This window comes from Apus apus, unplaced genomic scaffold (assembly GCF_020740795.1).
Source record: "Apus apus isolate bApuApu2 unplaced genomic scaffold, bApuApu2.pri.cur manual_scaffold_52_ctg1, whole genome shotgun sequence".
NCBI lineage: Eukaryota > Metazoa > Chordata > Aves > Apodiformes > Apodidae > Apus > Apus apus.
In genome coordinates this window covers 1-15,276 of record NW_026248857.1, presented here as the reverse complement: position 1 = coordinate 15,276, position 15,276 = coordinate 1, and the positions used below count along the sequence as shown (strand labels likewise).

At 60.1% G+C, this 15,276-nt stretch overlaps 2 protein-coding genes across 3 annotated transcripts; one reads left to right on the top strand and one right to left on the bottom strand.

The window, feature by feature from the left end:
• The first annotated feature begins 3,490 nt into the window (after window positions 1-3,490).
• Window positions 3,491-9,501, top strand: LOC127396296 (zinc finger protein 541-like). The gene is made up of 12 exons (XM_051643921.1): window positions 3,491-3,719; window positions 4,303-4,700; window positions 4,845-5,231; window positions 5,649-5,707; window positions 6,395-6,488; window positions 6,913-7,080; window positions 7,175-7,457; window positions 7,815-7,878; window positions 8,159-8,301; window positions 8,669-8,772; window positions 8,922-8,997; window positions 9,324-9,501. The coding sequence occupies exons 1-12, from the start codon at window positions 3,491-3,493 to the stop codon at window positions 9,428-9,430; spliced, it is 2,112 nt and encodes a 703-aa protein (XP_051499881.1). The 3' UTR covers window positions 9,431-9,501.
• A 1,586-nt stretch (window positions 9,502-11,087) lies between these two features.
• LOC127396299 (E3 SUMO-protein ligase ZBED1-like) lies at window positions 11,088-15,098 on the bottom strand. Of its 2 annotated transcripts, none has more exons than XM_051643924.1 (3): window positions 15,018-15,098; window positions 14,641-14,739; window positions 11,088-14,213 (listed from the first exon to the last, which is right to left on the bottom strand). In XM_051643924.1, exon 3 carries the CDS (start codon window positions 14,204-14,206, stop codon window positions 11,984-11,986), a length of 2,223 nt encoding a protein of 740 aa, XP_051499884.1. In that variant the 5' UTR covers window positions 14,207-14,213; window positions 14,641-14,739; window positions 15,018-15,098; the 3' UTR covers window positions 11,088-11,983. The 2 variants fall into 2 exon arrangements, with proteins under 2 accessions (XP_051499884.1, XP_051499886.1); XM_051643926.1 differs by lacking the exon at window positions 15,018-15,098 and having other exon boundaries at window positions 11,088-13,992; window positions 14,074-14,213; window positions 14,641-14,747.
• Between the last annotated feature and the right edge of the window lie 178 nt (window positions 15,099-15,276).

The following is a 15,276-nucleotide window of genomic DNA, read 5'->3' as shown; positions in this document are numbered from 1 at the left end:
CCCGCAGACCCCCGCCCTACGTGCAGGGGAGAGACCCCCCCCCCAAGCTGGGCTGGCAGGGACAGGCAATTAATAAACTAAGCAATCAAAGGCTCTGAATGACTTCCCATCCACTCAGGACGGCGTCACCCGGACACAAACACGGGCCGAGGGCAGCAGAAGCCGCCCTGGGGGGGCAGAAGGAGCTGCCACCGAGCTGAACAGCTCGACACCCCGTTAGCCCCGTGTGCTGCTCTCGCCCTTCCCAGGGAAATTCCTGCGCCTCATTCCTGAAAAACCCCCAAAAAACGGCTTGGAATGGGACCAGGAAGGGAGGCGGGGAGAGACACCCCCCCCCCCCTTGTCACTTGTTTGTCACAACTGCCCGGCTGGGGTCTGGTCCTGTGCTTCCAGCCACAGCTCCCGAGGGATTCTGGACGCTCGCTAGAACACCAGAAGGCATTTGATATAGATATAGGTAGAAATATAATCGAGATATTCCAGGCAGAATTCAACAAGGCAGCCCTGGAATGTTTAGCTGGGAGAAACCCCGCCTGCCCCGCACGCCGCGCTCCGGGCTGGGGCTGGATCGGGGCCGGGAAGGGGCTCCCCAGCCCCGCATCGCCCTCCCCGCCGGCGCTGCCGGGCAGCCCAGCGCCCGGCCCAGCCCGGGGTCCTCCACATCCCAGTTACAAACTGGTTGAGCCGGCGAGGAGGCTCCGCCGGCGATTGGCGGGGTGCGGGCAGGGGTAGGCAGGGCCAGACGCCTTGATTAGGCGGGTTAAATGGGATTGACCAGTGCGAGTAATTAATGTGCGAGAGGCCGGGCTTGGGGCTTTGTTTATACCCCTGGATTGGCTGGATTTGAATTGGATTTACCTTCGGTTTGTACCTGGGTGGGACCTCGCGGGGGTTTATTTTGGTGCATTAGGCTATAAAAGCGCAGTGTGCTGCTCTTCCTCCGCTCCTCCTCCTCTTGGTTTTCCTCTTCCTCTTCGCCTTCCTCCTCCGGGAGCCAGGCACGACCCTGGATCAGGGCTCCGGGCTGTGGAGAGAGGGAGATGAACCCCCATCATTAGCACTTAGGAACATTTTAAGCCACGCAGCGCACTCCCAATATTTCCTTTTTCCCTCCTTTTCCAGCCCTGGAGCAGAATCCCGACACTTGGCAGGAGCCCCGGGACAAGGACGAGCTGCTTCCCTCCTCCCAGCAGCTCCTGTGGAACGTGGGGCTCGTTCCCACACGGGAATTGTTAATCATGGCACCATAAAGAATTTTTTGTCTCTCGCAGGGGCAATTTCACAACTAACTGGTCCTCAGGCTACAAAAAAATAGCATCGTCCGTGGGGCTGATGCAGAAAAGCTCCCCAGGACCACGAGAACTGACCCCATTTTTATGGAGCAACACCCCAGGACCAAAAAATGTTCAGTTTTGCCCGTGGTTCCTGCTGTAACCACCAGACTGCAGCAGCCAGAGCTGCTGCGACACCTTTCTGATTTAGAACAAGTTTATTTACTGTCAGGTAAATTTCTTTTCCCCTCCTCCCGCTTCCCCAGATTGCTTTGGCAGGATCCAGGTTGCTCCTGAATCAGCTACCCTGGCCCGTAACACCAGTAACTGAGCTTTTTTCACAGCTACAGTTAAAGCATTAGTACAATTAAGGCTGCAGCAACAGCCAAGCACTCGTCCTGGGACAGAAGGGGATGTGTCCTGCTCATGTTGAGTTGAGTTACTTCCTTAAAAGAAGCATTAAAGAAAACAAGGGGGAAAACATTAAAGCATTAAAGAAACAAGGGGGAAAAAAAAATATCCTCAAAGGTCCTGAAAACAGCTTGGAGATGGATGGGCTGCAGCACCCCACCTTTATTCATTTTGAACACAGGGTTTCTTGGTGTTTTACAGCCACTGAGGGATCCCAGCCATCCCATGGAGCAACATTCCCATTTCTCACGGGAACAATCGAGCCACACACGCCGTTTATCCAAAGCCAGCCTGCAAAACGCCCGGGCGAGAGGCACGTTTGTTCATTCCTCGCTCGAAGCTCAAGCAATGAGCCCTTCCCTACACTCCCCCTTCCTCACTCTCGCCCCCATAACTCACCTTTCCCCGCTCCTTTCTGCCCCACTATCTCCCACCCCAAACACCACCCTCTCACCACCCCCCAGCTCCCTCCAGCCTCTTATTTCACACACAACCCCTTCCCCGCTCCGCTCCCTCCAGGCCCCTTCTCTCTCACACCCCTTCAATCTCACTGCTCCCCTTGCTCCCCCCTTCCCCAACCCGCTCCCCCGGCACCACCGCCCCTCCCCACACACCTGTGTCCCTCCCCACACACCTGTGTCCCTCCCCACACACCTGTCCCTCCCCACACCCCTGTCCCTCCCCACACACCTGTGTCCCTCCCCACACACCTGTCCCTCCCCACACACACCTGTCCCTCCCCACACACCTGTCCCTCCCCACACACCTGTCCCTCCCCACACGCCTGTCCCTCCCCACACGCCTCTGTCTGTCCCTCTGTCCCTCCTCCCTCCCCACAACAAAATGGCCGCCCCTCCCCTCCCCCCTCCCGCCTTTTCCCGCCACTCACCCGCTCCCGCGTCACGTGACGCCGCCTGGGCGGGAAAGGGCCGCGCGCGAGGCTGAGGCGGCGGTGAGAGCCCCGGGACCCCCCGAGCCCGGGACCCCCAAACCCCCCGGGATCCCCATAGCCTGGGACCCCCCAACCACCCGGGACCCCCCGGGACCCCCGAGCCCCGGGACCCCCCAACTCTGGGACCCCCCGAGCCCCGGGACCCCCCGAGCCCCGGGACCCCCAAACCCCCGGGACCCCCCGAACCTCGGGACCCCCAACCCCCCCGGGACCTCCCCAACCCTGGGACCCCCCGAGCCCCGGGACCCCCCGAGACCCCCCTGAACCCCAAGCCCCAGGACCCCCGGGGCCCCCCCCCGATCCCCAGGACCCCCCGGACCCCCCAGGACCCCACCTCCGCTCCCCCGGGGCCCGGCAGCCCCACACAGGCGGCTGCAGCCCCCCCGAGGAGAGGCCCTGGGGCAGCCCCTGCCTCCCCCATCCCTGTGCAGCCCCCTCAAGGAGAGCCCCCCCCCAGACTCATCCTGGGGTGGTCCCAGGGCCTCCTGCCAGGGCTGGGAGCAGCGTTTCCCTCGGGGAAGAGCCCCTTGCCCCCCAGACTCATCCTGGGGTGGTCCCAGGGCCTCCTGCCAGGGCTGGGAGCAGCGTTTCCCTCGGGGAAGAGCCCCTTGCCCCCCAGACTCACCCTGGGGTGGTCCCAGGGCCTCCTGCCAGGGCTGGGAGCAGCGTTTCCATTTCCCCCAGGGAAAACCCCCTCACTCCCCAGACTCAGGACCTGGGATACTGCTCTTCTCTGATAAGGGAGGGTTGACACCAGAGCGACGCCAAATCCTGTCTTGACTTCCCCTTTTCACCTGTTTAGGAGGCTGGCTGCCCTCCCCCCCTCGAGACCACCTCTCCCTGCCCGTCGGCGGGCATGGACCCCATCCCCTTTGCTGAGGACAGCACGCTCCATCTGGAGATGCATCTCCCGGGCTTTCCTGACATCCAGGGGCTGCTCTGCAGCGAGGTTCTTGGCCACGACCTGATGCTGAGCGCCCTGGACAGCCTGCCTGCCCTTCCCCAAGCTCCAGAGGCTGATCCCGACCCGCTCTCTCGGCTCCCACCCACGGACTGCGACGCTGTCCAGCTCCTCAGTGAGCCCGGTGAGCTCCAGGGGGGATTTTTCCTTTATTTTCAGTCATTTATTGCCTTTATAAAGGTGACAGAGCCTATTCCTGGAGTGATCTTTAGGGTAAAGAGGTGGGTGCAATGTGGGGGCTCTTCATCCATTGGAATTTCTTGTGGTTTAAGCACCTGGGAAATGTTTCTTGTTGCCTTTCCCAGGTAAAGCAGATAAGATGAGGGTGATTACACCACCAGGAATTGTCACTCCTGTTTTCACAGGGATATGGTGGGTTTTGGTTTTTGTTGTGTTTTATTTTCCAAGAATGCTTGTGAGCTGATCCATCATAAACATCAGTGTAACTGGCACAGAGGAGGAGAGACTTCCTTCTTGATCCCTTTGGCATTTCCCGTCCTCTGGAGAGAGGGATGGACCAGGATGGGCTTTTTTGAGGCCTGAGGGAAGGAGGATGCCTCTGGGAAAAGGAGGGAATCAGGAAGTGTGTACAACAGCACCCCTGGTTTGGGTGGTTCCCAGTTTGACCAGTAGCTCTTTTCCTTCAGAAGCCCCGGAGCTGCGACGTTGTCCCGGCAGCTCCCTGCCCTGTCCCCCTGTGTTCCCAGGGCAGAACCCGCCTGCCAGCCAGTCCAGCAGCAGCTTCCCATGGATCAGGAACATCCCAGCGTGTCCTAAACCCGAGCGGAGCAGCCTCTGCCTCCCCCACCAGCTGCCTGTTGGTGTTTCCAAGGGTCTGGATGGACCTTCCTGCACCTTCCCAGCCTCCCGTGAGCGTCCGGACGTTTTGTCTTTCCCTGTCGATCCTTTTAAATCCCAGGAGGATTCGTCCCTCGGTAGTTTTGAGGAAAGTTTCCCATTGGTGAGCTCCCACCTGTGGGAGGGCACCAGGGAGTTGAGTTTTCCGGAGGTTCCCAAGCGTGGAGTGCTGCAGAGCCAGACCAGGCAGCTCTTCCCAAATCCCCCAGAGCCTGGATCCTGCCCGGAGCTGCGCAGCCTCTGCCAGGTCCTGTCTCACGCTCCAGCCCCACTGGTGGGTCCCGAGCCCACATTCCTGCTGGGAAACCCCTTCCAAGTGGGATTTCAGCAGCCACACCCCCCAGCTCTGCAGCCGATGGGGTTCCAAGGGCCTCCCACTTTCCTCCAAAAGGCCATTCCACAGCTCCAGGGCATTCCCTGCGACCGGGAGAAACCAGGAGCGCCGGCAGCGCCCTCGGAGCAGTCTGTGGGATCACGAGACTCCTCCATTCCTGGGCAGCTCCCGTTCGCAGCGCCTGGAAGTGCCGTGGGAAGCCGCTGCTCCGGGAGGTGGAATCAGCAGGAGAACAAGGCTCCTGGGTGGAAAAACGAGAGAAAGAGGAAAGATGGGAGCAGAGAGGGAAGCGGGAAGCAGCCGGCGGGCGCGGGCAGGACTCGGCAGCTGCAAGCTGGGGGGCTGGGCTGCCCAGCTGCCCCCAGCCAGGTGGCCTTGGCCTCCTTCTCTGTGGCCCCCGTGGCCAGTGGCTCCCACAGGTTGACCATCTTCCACCGGATCCAGGTGCGTGAGCTGTTGGAATTCTGAGCTCCGCAGGGAGGATCCTGCCCTGGGGGTGCCAGAGCTGGGGGTCAGGTTAAGAGTTTTTTGGTGAAACCCTGTGCTGCCCCCCTTTCCTCCCCCAAAAGGCTCCTTGGGGTCCAGGTCTTCACCCAGGGGAGGCAAATCCAGTGGCAGGGGGAGCCTTGGATTTGCATTTCTGGAACTCCAGGAGGTTCTGGGGGTGATATCCCTGCCCTGCTCCACATTCCCACTGTTTACTTGGGCTGGGGGCCTTGGCAGAGCTGTTCCTGCTGGCTCCAGGGCACAGTGATATTTTCATGGAGATCATGGCTCAGAGATTCCATTTATTTTCCCTGCAACCAGTGGAGCTTTCCTGACAGGAGATCCTGCTCCCTCTGCCTGTTCCTTTATCCACAGGGTGGGAACATCCTCAGCCTCGGCGCAGCAGCGGAGGACGGAGCTGTGCCAGCTGGGGGGTAAGGGGGCTGCACCCCAGGGCTGGGTGGGGGGTGGTCGGGCAGTGTCCTCCTTTGGGGCTGGGCTATGACCTCATGGGTCTGTAAACCAGGGTGAAAACTCCATTTCTGGCCATTTTAGAACCCTCTGGTGACTGAGGGGTGACAGGGAGGGGACCTGGTGCTGCAGGTGGCACAGAGGCTCTGACCCTGTCTGCTGCCTATGTTGTGTGGGCAGAGAACTGGGTCTGTGGGACTGTCCCCTGTCCCTGCCCCAGGGGAATCGCCCCCAACTGACACACTTTTCCAACCCAGGAGATGGATCTTTGGGAAAAGGCCCAGTCTTGGAAGCAGAGGCTGTGGGAGGTTGGGCTGCAGATCTGTTGGTTTGGGTGTTGTGGTTGAACAGCAGCACCTGAACTTGGGAAAGAATGTTTGTACCAGACTGCTGGGGGGTGCAGCTCCTGGGGGTGCAGCTCCTGGGGGTGCTCCCAGAAGGAGGGATCCCAGCCCCATCCCTCCCTTGGACCCGTGTCTCCCTGTCCCACTCAGGATGTTCCCCTCATTAACATCTCTCGCTGCTAACGAGCTCTCCCAGCTGGACAGGAAGTGACAGCAAGGATCTAGATCTAACCCACGCAGCCATTGACTGGTTTTTAAAAGCAATATTTAAACTTTATAATATTGATTTTCCACCTTTTCTCTCAGTTTTTCCCTCAGAAGTGCAGCTCCTCCCGGGAGCGATCCAGGGAGCCGCTGGTGTTCCTGGGGTGAACCACGGGAAAGGAAGGAGGAGCAGCAGGTAAAGAGGAACAGAATCCTTCTCATTTACCAGGAATTGGAGTTAAGGCCACAAGGATTCTTTAAAACCTGCCTGTAGTGTTGGGAGGGAGAATCTGTGGAATGATGTGACCTTTGTCCTGGGAATTTGGGTGGGTCACAGAGCGGGATGGGAGCTGGAAACCTGTGGGTGGGAGCCGGGTAGCTCCTCCTGCATTCCCACAGGGAAACATGGGGCTGAGTGTTCTGGCTGACAGAGGGAGATGAGGGGGGGGTTCTCAGTTTTGTGGAAAGAAGGAATTGGAGGGATAAAAGATTCCAGGGCTCTCCCTAAATTACCTTGTGCTCAGAGAAGCTGTATAATGTTACGGAGACACCTTTTGGAAGTGACTCCAAAGTTTTTGAGGGCTCAGGAGCTGCAGCTCCGTGTCTGTGTTTGCTGCCAGGTGTGTGACACGGGGGCTGTGATCCCTTGGGAAGTGTCTCCCGGGGCGGTGGGAGATGGGAACTGTCCCCCAGCCCCCCCGGTGCCCTCGGAGGATGCCCTCGTGTCCCCCCTGGTCATTCCAGTCTCGGTGCCAGTGACAACCCTGAGCTCCTCAGCAGGGAACCAGGTGGGTGGTGATGGCATTCCAGCCATGGAGGATTTATCCACCTCTGTTCTGCCTTCCTGCCCTTCACGGGGTGTGCTTGGAATGGTTTGTCCAGGTGCCCGAGGACGAACGCCGGGATGGGAAGGATCCCAAAACAAACCTGCATCCCACAAAGCACAGGAGGCAAATCCGGCCCAAATCCCTCTTCATCCCCCCCCTGCCAACCCCTGAGACCTGCCCCCCGGGGCTGGGGGGCTGCTGCTTCCAGAGCAACCTGCGCTCCCCCGTGCTCCTGGTGGATCATCTCCTGCGGGATTGGATCCACTGCTCCCCCTACACCCCCCCTCCCATGCTCAGCCCCGTGCGGGAAGGATCCGGCCTCTACTGCCGCACGCTGGGTAAGGAAACTGCCATCCCACAGGGACAGATCATCCCACGGGGACAGGAGATCATCCCACAGGGACAGGAGATCATCCCACGGGCATTTCCTCCACCACAGAATTCACATGGTTCCCACCTTCCCATGGGATAAATGGTCGGTGTGCAGGCCAGGGGGAGATGGTTCGGAGTAACTGGCTGAATTATTGTGCCAGTTTGGGGCAACAAAATCACCTTTTGAGTGCTAAAGATCCATCCCAGGAGCTCCTCGCTGCAATGAGGGCGATTCCCAGAGGATAATGAGGGGGGTGTGGTGATGAAGGATGCGAGGCTGAAGGCAGAGTGTGTTTGACCTCAGGGGTTTCCTTGTTTCCCAGGCCGAGCGGAACGGGATGTTGGGCTCTGCCTGCTGAGGGAGAAGGCCCAGATCAACCTCCAGCCGTGAGTGGGGCCACAGCAGCTGGAATAGTGGGAAATCTTGGGAAAGGGAGCATTTGGGAGCTGGGGTGCAGGTGGTTCGAGCCTCTGGAGGGGACATGGACCTTCCCCCTCCCCTGGTGCTGAAGCGACGCTTTCCCAGTTCTGGGATCAGTGGTGGGATTTTGGCCGGGGGGCACCATGAAGTAGCACAAGCTGCCCAGCCTGTCCCACTGGTGTCACGGCTGGAGGTGCTGTCGTGACAGATCCACTCACAACTTCCCCCCCTTCCTTATTCTTCCAGGCGCATCAACGTCGGAAGTAAATTCCAGGCAGAGATACCAGAGCTCCAGGACAGATCCCAGTGGGAAGAGGAGGAGGAGGCATCAGTGCTGGTGTGGAAGCCCTGGGGGGACATCGCGACCAACGTGATGACACAGGACAGAGGTTCCTCGAATGCTTTTCTCCCGAGAGAGCAGGGGGCAAAAATCCCACCTTCCCACTTTTGGAACGCTCTGGTTCTCTCCCTTTTCCTGACCACCTCCAGGGCACTGGAGGGAAGGAGGTTGCTCAGTTCTGGTGGAAAAGGGAAGCAATAATCGTGGTTGCCACGTTCTCCCGGAGAGGCAGTCGGGGCGTTCCCAACTGTCCCATGGGAAGAGAGGAGATTCCTCCTTCTCAAAGCTGCTCCCAAGGCAGGGTCACAGCTGGGATCTCACGCTCTTCCCAAGCCTGTCCTGGGTCTCCAGCCCTCTTGTCCTGTTTTCCCTTTGTCTCCTTCCCTCTTTCCCTGACTGTTGGTCTTGGTTTGCAGTGCAGGACCTGCTGACCACAGCCCGCTCCAGCGCTGTTCCCGCTGGGAATGCCAGCATGGAGCTGGCCCTGCACTGCCTGCACCAGGCACAGGGGCACGTCCTGGTGAGAGCAGCAATTAGCTCCTAATGACTAATGAACTGTGGTGGGCTGAGGGGGCCTGAAAGCAAAGTGGGGTCAATCATTGAAGCTGAGAGCAGGAATTGACCTTTTTGGGGGGAATCTGAAGGATTTTTCCCTGTTAAATCCCACAGGAGGCTCTGGACATGTTGCTGTCTGGGGGGAGTCGGAGACTGGAATCCCACCCCCTGGCTGATTATCATTACACAGGTAAACTGCTCCTGGGACCCCTTCCTGTGCTCTGGTTTAAAGGATTTGTTTAGAAAAACATGGGAACAGGGATTTGTGTCCTTCAGCGGGTGGGGAAAGGGAGCCAAGTGTCCCCATTTTCATCTGGTTTTGGTGCTTTTCTTGGGTGGGAAAGGCCCTTTCCTACCACCTGCTGCTCTGCAGGGACACCCAGCGGGAGCCATCCCAAAACACTGGGCCACTGGTTGGGAATTCTGAAGGAGGAGAGATGTAAATAAGTGAATTTACCTGTGCATTGATAAATGGAGCTGGTTTCTGTCATCTCATCACCTGCTGTTGGGCACCAGGGGCTGACATCTGGACCCCCCTGGAACAGGAGTTGTTTGGAAAAGCTTTTTCCCTGCACAGGAAGGATTTCCACCTGATCCAGAAGGAGGTAAATCCATCAGACTAGGGTGGATCTGTGGACCCCGGAACGTGACTGGATTTGCCCTAATTTATAATTAGCAAAGAGTAATTAATAATTCTGCTGCAAAACAGCAGTGGTACTAAAATGATAATGAAACATGGTGCTGGTCCTGCCCTTCCAGCACTCCCCTTGGAAGAGGCAGGTTTTGTTTCTGCCCCATCCCACTGGGAGAGAGAACGGGGCAGGGGGAGAACAAAGCCATGGATTTGCTGTGGGATGGGGAATGTTTGTCTGCAGAATTTCCCACGAGTTTCCAAGATCCCTTCTGTTTCTCTCACCATAGGTTCAGACCAAGACAGTGCCCCAGTGCGTTGAGCACTACTATTTGTGGAAAAAGAAAATCCAACTGGACGCTGGACGAGCTGGAGGGATGGGAAAAAGGGTCAAAAGGAGCAAGGCTGAGGGGGAGGAGGCTGGAGAAAAGGCAGGAAAAGTCCCCCTGGAAGCTGGTGCAAGGGGGCAATTTTTGGGGCTCTTCCATGTCCCCTGGGGCAGCCTCGGGCTGGTGCATTTGTGTGGTGGGTGTAACAGTTGGATTCCCTGGGCGATTCCCAAGTTTTTCCCAGGCTGTTTGTCACTTTAGCCACCCTCCCCCCCCCTTTGGAAAGGGGCTAGTCAATGATCCCTCTGATTTCCAGGCAGTCTGCAGGAAGAGGCGCCATTCCATGCCCAAGGAAAACCCAAGGATGAAGCCGAGAAGCTCTCAGGGACTGGGCAGCTCATCCCATGGTCCCAACAAACCTCTCTTTCCATCTGGAAGTGGGAATGATCCAGGCTTGTTCCCGTGCAGAGAGTGTGGGAGGTAACTACGAATCCTGCTAAACCCTCCTGTTTTCCCTAAACCAGATTCCCACTTCCAGAGCCTCTGGGTGGGGGGGGGCGGGGAGAGGGGCAGGGGCAGAGCTGAAGGCATTTTGAGGATTATTCCTCAAAATTTGGGCTTCCTGGCAGTTTTGACCTTCCCACCACCTGTCCTGGTGAACCACCAAGATCCCAGAACGAGGCCACGGAACCACCTCCTGCCTCACACCAAAACACCCAGGAATTCTCTGCAGTAGAAATCCCAGAGCTTGGACCAACGGCGATTATGGAATTAATTTGTTTAAAAAAAGGGATTAAAAATCCCTCTTTTGCTTCCTGCTTCCAGGGCGTTCGGCACCATCAAGGGCAGGAATGCCCACATGAAGCTCCACCGCCCGCGGGAGCAGCCCCAGCCCCTCCTGAGGGTGGAATGGCCCTTGGAAAAGCTGAAAAAGGAGGTGGGAGAATCCTGCCCACTGCTCTGCTCCAAGGGCGGCCGGGAAACCGGGATGTAGAGCGCAGGGAGGTGAGTTCCAGCTTCCCTGGCAGGGGATGGAGCCACATCAGCCTGGTCCCCACCCCCCTGATCCAGCCCCAAAACCACCCTGGCTCTTCCCACCCCTCAGGGAATGTTTGGAAAAGGATTTCTGGAAGCAAAAGCTGCAGCTCTGGGTGTGTTTGAAAGACTCGTTGGGGTTTTCCCGGAAACTGTTAAATCATTAAATCCCTGTTGTACCAGGCATCTCCTCATCCTGTGCCTCCACTTTAGGAATTCTGCTACCCTCGGCCCCTCGTTTTGGGAGTGGGAGGAAGGAAGAGAACAGGGAAATGTGGGAAATGGGATTTGATTTAATTCAACTCAAGGTGTTTTGCCATGACAGGCGCACACAGAGCCCGGAGCAGCGCTGGGCTGAGCCCAGGGAAGGGGCTCGTGCTTCCCTGCTCATGGAATCGGGTTCTGGAAGAGGAAATGTCAAAGTTCTTGGGCTCCTCTTGCTGGTTAATTAAATAATTGAGGCCAAGCTCCTTAAGAGAACATGCTATGTGAGCCTCAACCTCAGCAGAAGAACCTGGGGGTTCCACAGGGTGCAGGGATGGATCCTCCTTGTCCCGAGAACTCTTTGGCTTTTGTTTGGCTGCCAGGCCACAGGATTTCCATGGATGTGTTTCATTTTGGCCAGAAATACTTCAGCTCAGCACGGACCAGTCTGTGCTCTGGTCCCATTTCCTCTTTCAAGGACCAACATGCAGGTCTGGGCTGTGAGAACCTTCTTGATCCCGAGTAGGAGGAGGGAACGTGATCCTCCTGCTTCCCAAGATTTGCATTTGAAAAGGGAAACCCCTGAATCTAGCCCTTGAAATTCCGAAGGGAAAGCAGGTGCCTACGGAAGGTGGAGACCTCGGGTGTGCAGAGTGGCCACAGCCCCAACTCACACCTGGAGGAAGGTCCTGATGTGATTCCCGTTTGGAGCTGATGGATGCCGTGGGTGTCCCGTGCTCCCTCAGGAGGGAAGCTGGGATGTGCTCACTGCCCCTCAGCGTTGCACGCCCCAGATGGTGCTATCCTGGGGGATCTGTGGGCAGGGACAAGCTGTGAGCCCAGGGCATCCCACCAGGAGAGGAGGCTGAGGGGCCGTGTCCCCAACCTCTGGAACTCGCTCCGTGCCAATCCACTGGGACAGGAGCCGGGAAAAGCTGGGAGAAGCACCCAGGGCTGCCGCCAACATCCCTCCCGCCCTAGCGCAGGTTCTCGCCCGCAGCCTGGCGGCTCCTCCTCGCGCCTTCCAACACATCCCAGTTCTGGTGCAGGAAGAGGATCTGGTCCAGGTGCTCGGAGCCCAGCAGGGCCCGGCGCTGCTCCAGGGCCCCCGGCCCCGCGGCGAAGGCGGCGCGCGGCGCTGCGGCCGTGGCGGGCAGGGCCAGGAAGCGCCGGGCCAGCCGCGCCACCGCCGGGAAGCGCCGCTCGTGGCTCCTCCACCAGCACAAGGGGTCGGAGCTGCGCCGGCACAGCGGCTCCACCAGGAAGTTCTCCAGCTGCTGGTGGATCTCCGGCATGTTCTCCGTCGGGTCCTTGCCCAGCAGGATGTCGTAGATGCTGGGTGGGGAGCTGGGGTTGGGGCTGGAGCTTCTGCTGGAGAGAGCACCCCTCTCCTGGTGGTGAGCACCCCTCTCCTGGCTGCCCTCAGCCTCGTGCTTGGCTTGGGAGGGTCCCGGGGGGGCGCAGACCTGGCTGAGCAGGATCTTGAGGCGCTGGTGCAGCTCGTGGCGCGTCCCGGGGCTGAGGAACCGCAGCTCCTTGAAGCGCGGGTCCAAGAAGGCAGCGATGACCGCCGGGTTCTCCAGAGCCTCCTCCTCCTGCTCCAGCCCCCAGCGCCGCCTCAGCTCCGCGCGGATGTTGGACACCACGGTCCTGATGGTGCTTCCAGCCTCCTCCGCCTGCTGCCCGATGGCTGCCACGACCCCGTGGATGCAGGGCATGAGGGCGGAGATGGAGGCGTTCTGCTCCTCGCACAGGAAGGCCGTGGCGATCCTGATGGGCCTCAGGATGGCCACCAGGTCCTGCAGCAGCTTCCACTGGTGGTCGGCCAAGTTCTGGACGCCCGAGGTGGCCACCTTGGGCTGCTCCTCCAGCACGGACATGATGGCCCACTTCAGGTCCAGGAGGTTCTCACACATCTCGGCGGTGCTGAGCCAGCTGGAGGCTGTGTCCATCACCAGCTTCACCTTGGCCTTGTTGATGGCCTCCAGCTTGCTGTGGAGGGAGCAGCTGGCCTTGGAATCCTGCTGGAAGTACCGGATGATGCCGCGGGCGATGCCCAAGGCCTCCTGGACCTGCTCCACCTCCAGCCCGGCCGCCACGCAGAGCTGGAGGGCGCGGGCGGCGCAGCAGAGGCTGCTCCAGCCCTGGGGCTCCCCCTGGGACACGTTCCCGGGGGCGTCGTGCACCACGTAGAAGACGGATTTCCCGGACAAGCCGAACTCGGAGAGGACATCCTGGAGCTTCTCCTCCAGCTCCGCTCCCTGTCCCGGCACCGGCCGCGTCCCCAGCGCGCAGCGCGCCCGCCGCCACTCCCGGTCGATGAAGTTGGCCGTGAGGGTCAGGTAGGTCTGGCCCCCCTGGGACCCCCAGAGCTCCATGCAGACCACCACGGTCTCCACCGTCCGCAGGTACCACTCCAGCTGCTCCCTCACCCGCCGGTACCTGCGCCGGAGCATCCCGGCCAGCTGCTCCCGCGCCGGCAGCGCCCATCCCGGCTCCAGGTATCCCAGCAGGAGCCCAAACCCTTTGTCCTTCACCAGGGAGAGCGGGTGGAGGTCGCGGAAAATCATCTCCAGCACCAGCTCCAGGAGGACTTCGCTCCTGGATTCCGAGGAGGAGGAGCTGGGCTGGCACATCCCGCTCTCCGGCTGCCGGCAGCGCTTGGCCGCGCCCTCCGGCTCCAGCTCGGAATTCTGCTCGTCCTTCAGCTGGGAGAGGAGGCTCTCCCGCATCCCGTGCTTCCGCACCAGGTGCTCCCGCATGGTGGTGGTGCTGTTGTGGAAGGAGAGCTGCTTCTTGCAGACGTTGCACTCCACGTAGGCGTCTCCCAGCTTGGTGTAGAAATTCCACACCTTGGATTTCCGGCGGTCCACGTAGATCCCGGCTCCCGCGCCCTCCTGGCTCCCACCCTTCTCCCTCTTCCTCCGGGCCGGGCCCAGGGAGGTGGCAGCCATTCCGTAGGGGCCGAACGGCAGCGCCACGTCCTCTGCGGAGACAGACACCAAACCCTGCACGCAGCTGCCCCTCACGTTTTGGGGCAAAATCCATCCGGAATGGCTGCACCTACCTGGGATGGGCTGCGGGAGCAGAGGGAGCACCGGCTCCTCCGCTGGCTCCTCCTTGGGATGAGCCTCCTGCTCCTCGGGATGAAGGCCTTGGGGCAGGAGCCGAGCCCCCCGTGGGGCGCCCGCCTCGGCCATCGCCGGCCTGGCAGGGATTTTGGGGGGAAAAAAGGGCAGTTAGATCCATATGGAGGCTCCCCAGTCCCACGGGGGGGAAGATTCCACCCCTCTCCATGGGAATTCTGAGGAGAAACGTGAGCTGAGGAAGGTGACAGGGGGTCTCGGTCCCACCCTGCTCCAGAGGGGTCACCCCTGGCTGCGGATTTGGTGTGATACGTGTCCCTGGGATGGGAATTTGGGGTGAAACAGGCAGAAAATGGGAAACCCCCACCCTGGGTCAGCTTGGGGGGGAGAATCATGGCCGGGTTCGGTGTTTCTGGTGTTCCCGGCATCTCCACCACACTGTCACACACCAGGACGGGAGGTTTGGGCTGATTCCGCCCCCAAAATGGGGGGGTGATCCCACCCCCCTCCCAACCCAGCATCTGGATTTAATGATCATTAATACTCACCCCCTCGGCAGCGGGAGGGGGGGGGGCTGGAGCGCTCCCCTTTCACCAGGAAGTGATTAATCCAGGGCTCCTCTCCCAAGTTCGGCCCTCGCTAATTAGCTGATGGGGGGGGGGGGGGGGCATTAATTAGCTGGGGCTTCGTTACGCGGCTCCCAGGGTAGGTTTTGGGGGGGGGGGGGGGGTATGTCGTCCTCCCCGCCTGGCTGACCCCCGGGCTCCTTCAGGACCCTTCCCGCCCGCGCCGTGACCGCCGGTTCCGCCCAGCGCCCCAGCCCTACGTCACTGGGACGCGTCAAAATGTCGGAAAAGGCCGAAATCGGCCCATTTTTGGGGGGCGCCCCCCCCTTCTCCCCCCCCCCCCTTCACCGCCCTCCTACCTGCGCCCGCTCCCTCCGCGCCGCCAGGGGGCGCTGCGGCCCGGGCAGGGGAGGCGGCCGCTCTTGCCTGCGCGGCTCCCGGAGGGGCGGCCAATGGGGAAGCGCCGCCGGCGTCACGTGAGGGGGGCGCGGGGCCGGCGTCACGTGAGGCGGAAGGCGGCCGCCATGGACCAGGCCGCGAAGGAGAAGGAGGCGCTGCAGCTCCTGGCCGAGGCCGACAAGAAGGTTCGCGGCTCTCAGTCCTTCTTCGCCGGACTCT

What these genes read in the sequence shown, in the direction of transcription:
- LOC127396299 (XM_051643924.1), bottom strand. Translation starts at nt 14,206, where the DNA reads ATGGCCGAGGCGGGCGCCCCACGGGGGGCTCGGCTCCTGCCCCAAGGC.
- LOC127396296 (XM_051643921.1), top strand. Translation starts at nt 3,491, where the DNA reads ATGGACCCCATCCCCTTTGCTGAGGACAGCACGCTCCATCTGGAGATG. An exon ending in AGCTGCGCAGCCTCTGCCAG is followed by an intron (nt 4,701 to 4,844) that starts GTCCTGTCTCAC and finishes TTCCTCCAAAAG; the next exon opens with GCCATTCCACAGCTCCAGGG. An exon ending in GCTCCTCAGCAGGGAACCAG is followed by an intron (nt 7,081 to 7,174) that starts GTGGGTGGTGAT and finishes TGGTTTGTCCAG; the next exon opens with GTGCCCGAGGACGAACGCCG.